Below are 2215 nucleotides of genomic sequence, written 5' to 3'. Positions count from 1 at the left end.
GTGCTGGCCCAGTATTGTTGCTATGACAACAGGTCTTGGTTGGCACAGGGTCCTGGCCGAGGTGTATGCTCTCAGGTTACAGATTTTGCAACTTTTGAGGGCCAAAGGACTCCTTCACCTCTCAGTGCCAAAATAACACAAGAAATCGAATCAGGAACAAGAGCAACGAAAATATTACAAAAGCACAGTTGAGTGGAAATGGTGTTATTATAGAGTGAAAATGTATTAACACAAAGGTCTCCAGTGTGAAAATAATGAATGCTGATAGAAAACAAAACTCTAGTGTCAGATTTGAGGTTTTCCAGTAGACTTGTGTGAGACATTTGATTGTAAATATATAGAATGATAAACTATGTAAGGTTAAGATACTGCTATGAATTAATGACTGAAGGTAAACAGCATTCTTCCCACAGGATCTAGAAATGTACAAAATGAAGTGACCGCCATCTAGTGGTCATATATTTGTAAAACAAACAGGTGGCTTGAGGAACAGTTCAAGATGTATATTTTATTCAGAAAACAAATTTCCAATAAATCTATTAATACAACAGCATTGATGTATTGATTAACACATTAATTCAATTCAAAGTGATTCATGAACATTTTTTTTAAGTGCTGACTAACAAAGCTTTTCTTTCTAGTTTCAATCATATTCCCACACAATATATAAAATATACACACACAGAAGATTCTTACATCCTTAAAGTCACATTTGATGCATGGTAGCAAAGAGTTATTGTGTTTGTTTCAAATACTCAATCCTCAGTGGATGTCACATCAGACCTCATGTTTATTCATTCAGTTTTCATCCACACACTGAGATCATGATTTTGGCTTGTAGGGATCAGACCAGATCTTCACACCTAATTCAAATAAGACACATAAATGACAATCATATATAAAAAACCCAGTGCAAATAAACTGTAATACATAGAATTTATAATCCTGCCACTTAATGATCCTATATATTACATGCTATGATATGAGATGTCACATGTACGTTTACATATGTCCTAACTCAACACATTTGGCAGATGAAATAAAGAGTAAACATGATTTACCAACAGGTTGGACATCTGCTTGATTGATTCCGGCTCGATTTATCTTCTGAACCTGCTCTGTAATTACATTGACACAAATTCAGACAGCATTAGGACAAGTACTGGGAGAAATGCTGACACTTCTTAGGATAAGTCTCACAAAAACAAGCTTTTTCCACTTTATTATTATTATTATCATCATTATTATTTTCATATACACTACCAGTCATAAGTTTTTGAACAGTATGATTTTTTTTTAATGTTTTTAAAGTCTCTTCTGCTCACCAAGCCTGCATTTATTTGATCCAAAGTACAGTAAAACTATTTAAAATAATCGCTTTCTATTTGAATATATGTTAAAATGTAATTTAATCCTGTGATCAAAGCTATTTTTTTAAGTAAATCTTTTTCAGGATTGTGTGATGAACAGAAAGATTCAAAGATCAGCATTTGTCTGAAATAAAAAGCTTTTGTAACATTACACACTATACCATTCATGCTTTTTTTTGGAAAGAAATGATAAATATTAATACTTTTATTTAGCCAGGGTGCTTTAAATTGATCAAAAGTGATGATAAAGACATTTGTAATGTTACAAAGGATTTCTATTTTAGATAAATGCTTTTCTTCTGGACTTTCTATTCATCAAAGAAACCTGAAAAAATTCTACATAGCTGTTTTCAACACAATAATAATAATAAATGTTTTTTTTTTTTAGCAGCAAATTAGAACATTATAATGGTTTCCTGACTGGAGTAATGATGCTAAAAATTCAGTTTGGAAATAACAGGAATAAATTACAGTTTACAATATATTCATGTTGAATACAGTTATTTTAAATAGTAAAAATAGTTTAAAGTTGTACTGTTTTTTACTCTTAAATTCAGCCTTGGTGAGCAGAAGAGACTTCTTAAAAAAACAAACAAAAAAAAATCTTACTGTTTAAAAATGTTTGACTGGTAGTGTATAAAACATTTTTGCTTAATCTTAGTGGCGTTTTTTTTTTTTTTTTTTTTTAGTATAACTAATACATCATAATTTTAAATTAAGTTTTATTTATTTATTTTAATATGTCTATATTTACATTTTAATTTTTATTAATTTTAATACTTAAAATAAACAAAAAGGAGAAATGTTGCCCAGGCAGGTAGCTAATATGACACAAAAAAATAAAT

The 2215-nt window shown here is 29.9% G+C and overlaps 1 protein-coding gene across 1 annotated transcript in view; it reads right to left on the bottom strand.

Annotated features, from left to right (window-relative positions):
• Window positions 1–488: 488 nt before the first annotated feature.
• The window catches only part of smim20 (small integral membrane protein 20), a 2766-nt gene continuing 1039 nt past the window's right edge, over window positions 489–2215 (bottom strand). The window contains exons 2-3 of the mRNA XM_073837587.1: window positions 1062–1118; window positions 489–863 (exon numbers count right to left, since the gene is read on the bottom strand). Coding sequence (XP_073693688.1) covers window positions 823–863; window positions 1062–1118 — 98 coding nt within the window. The 3' untranslated portion in view covers window positions 489–822. The remainder of the gene's footprint in view (window positions 864–1061; window positions 1119–2215) is intronic.

This window comes from Garra rufa, chromosome 3, assembly GCF_049309525.1.
Source record: "Garra rufa chromosome 3, GarRuf1.0, whole genome shotgun sequence".
In the NCBI taxonomy this organism is placed as follows: Eukaryota; Metazoa; Chordata; class Actinopteri; order Cypriniformes; family Cyprinidae; genus Garra; species Garra rufa.
This window is presented reverse-complemented; position numbering and strand designations above follow the sequence as displayed.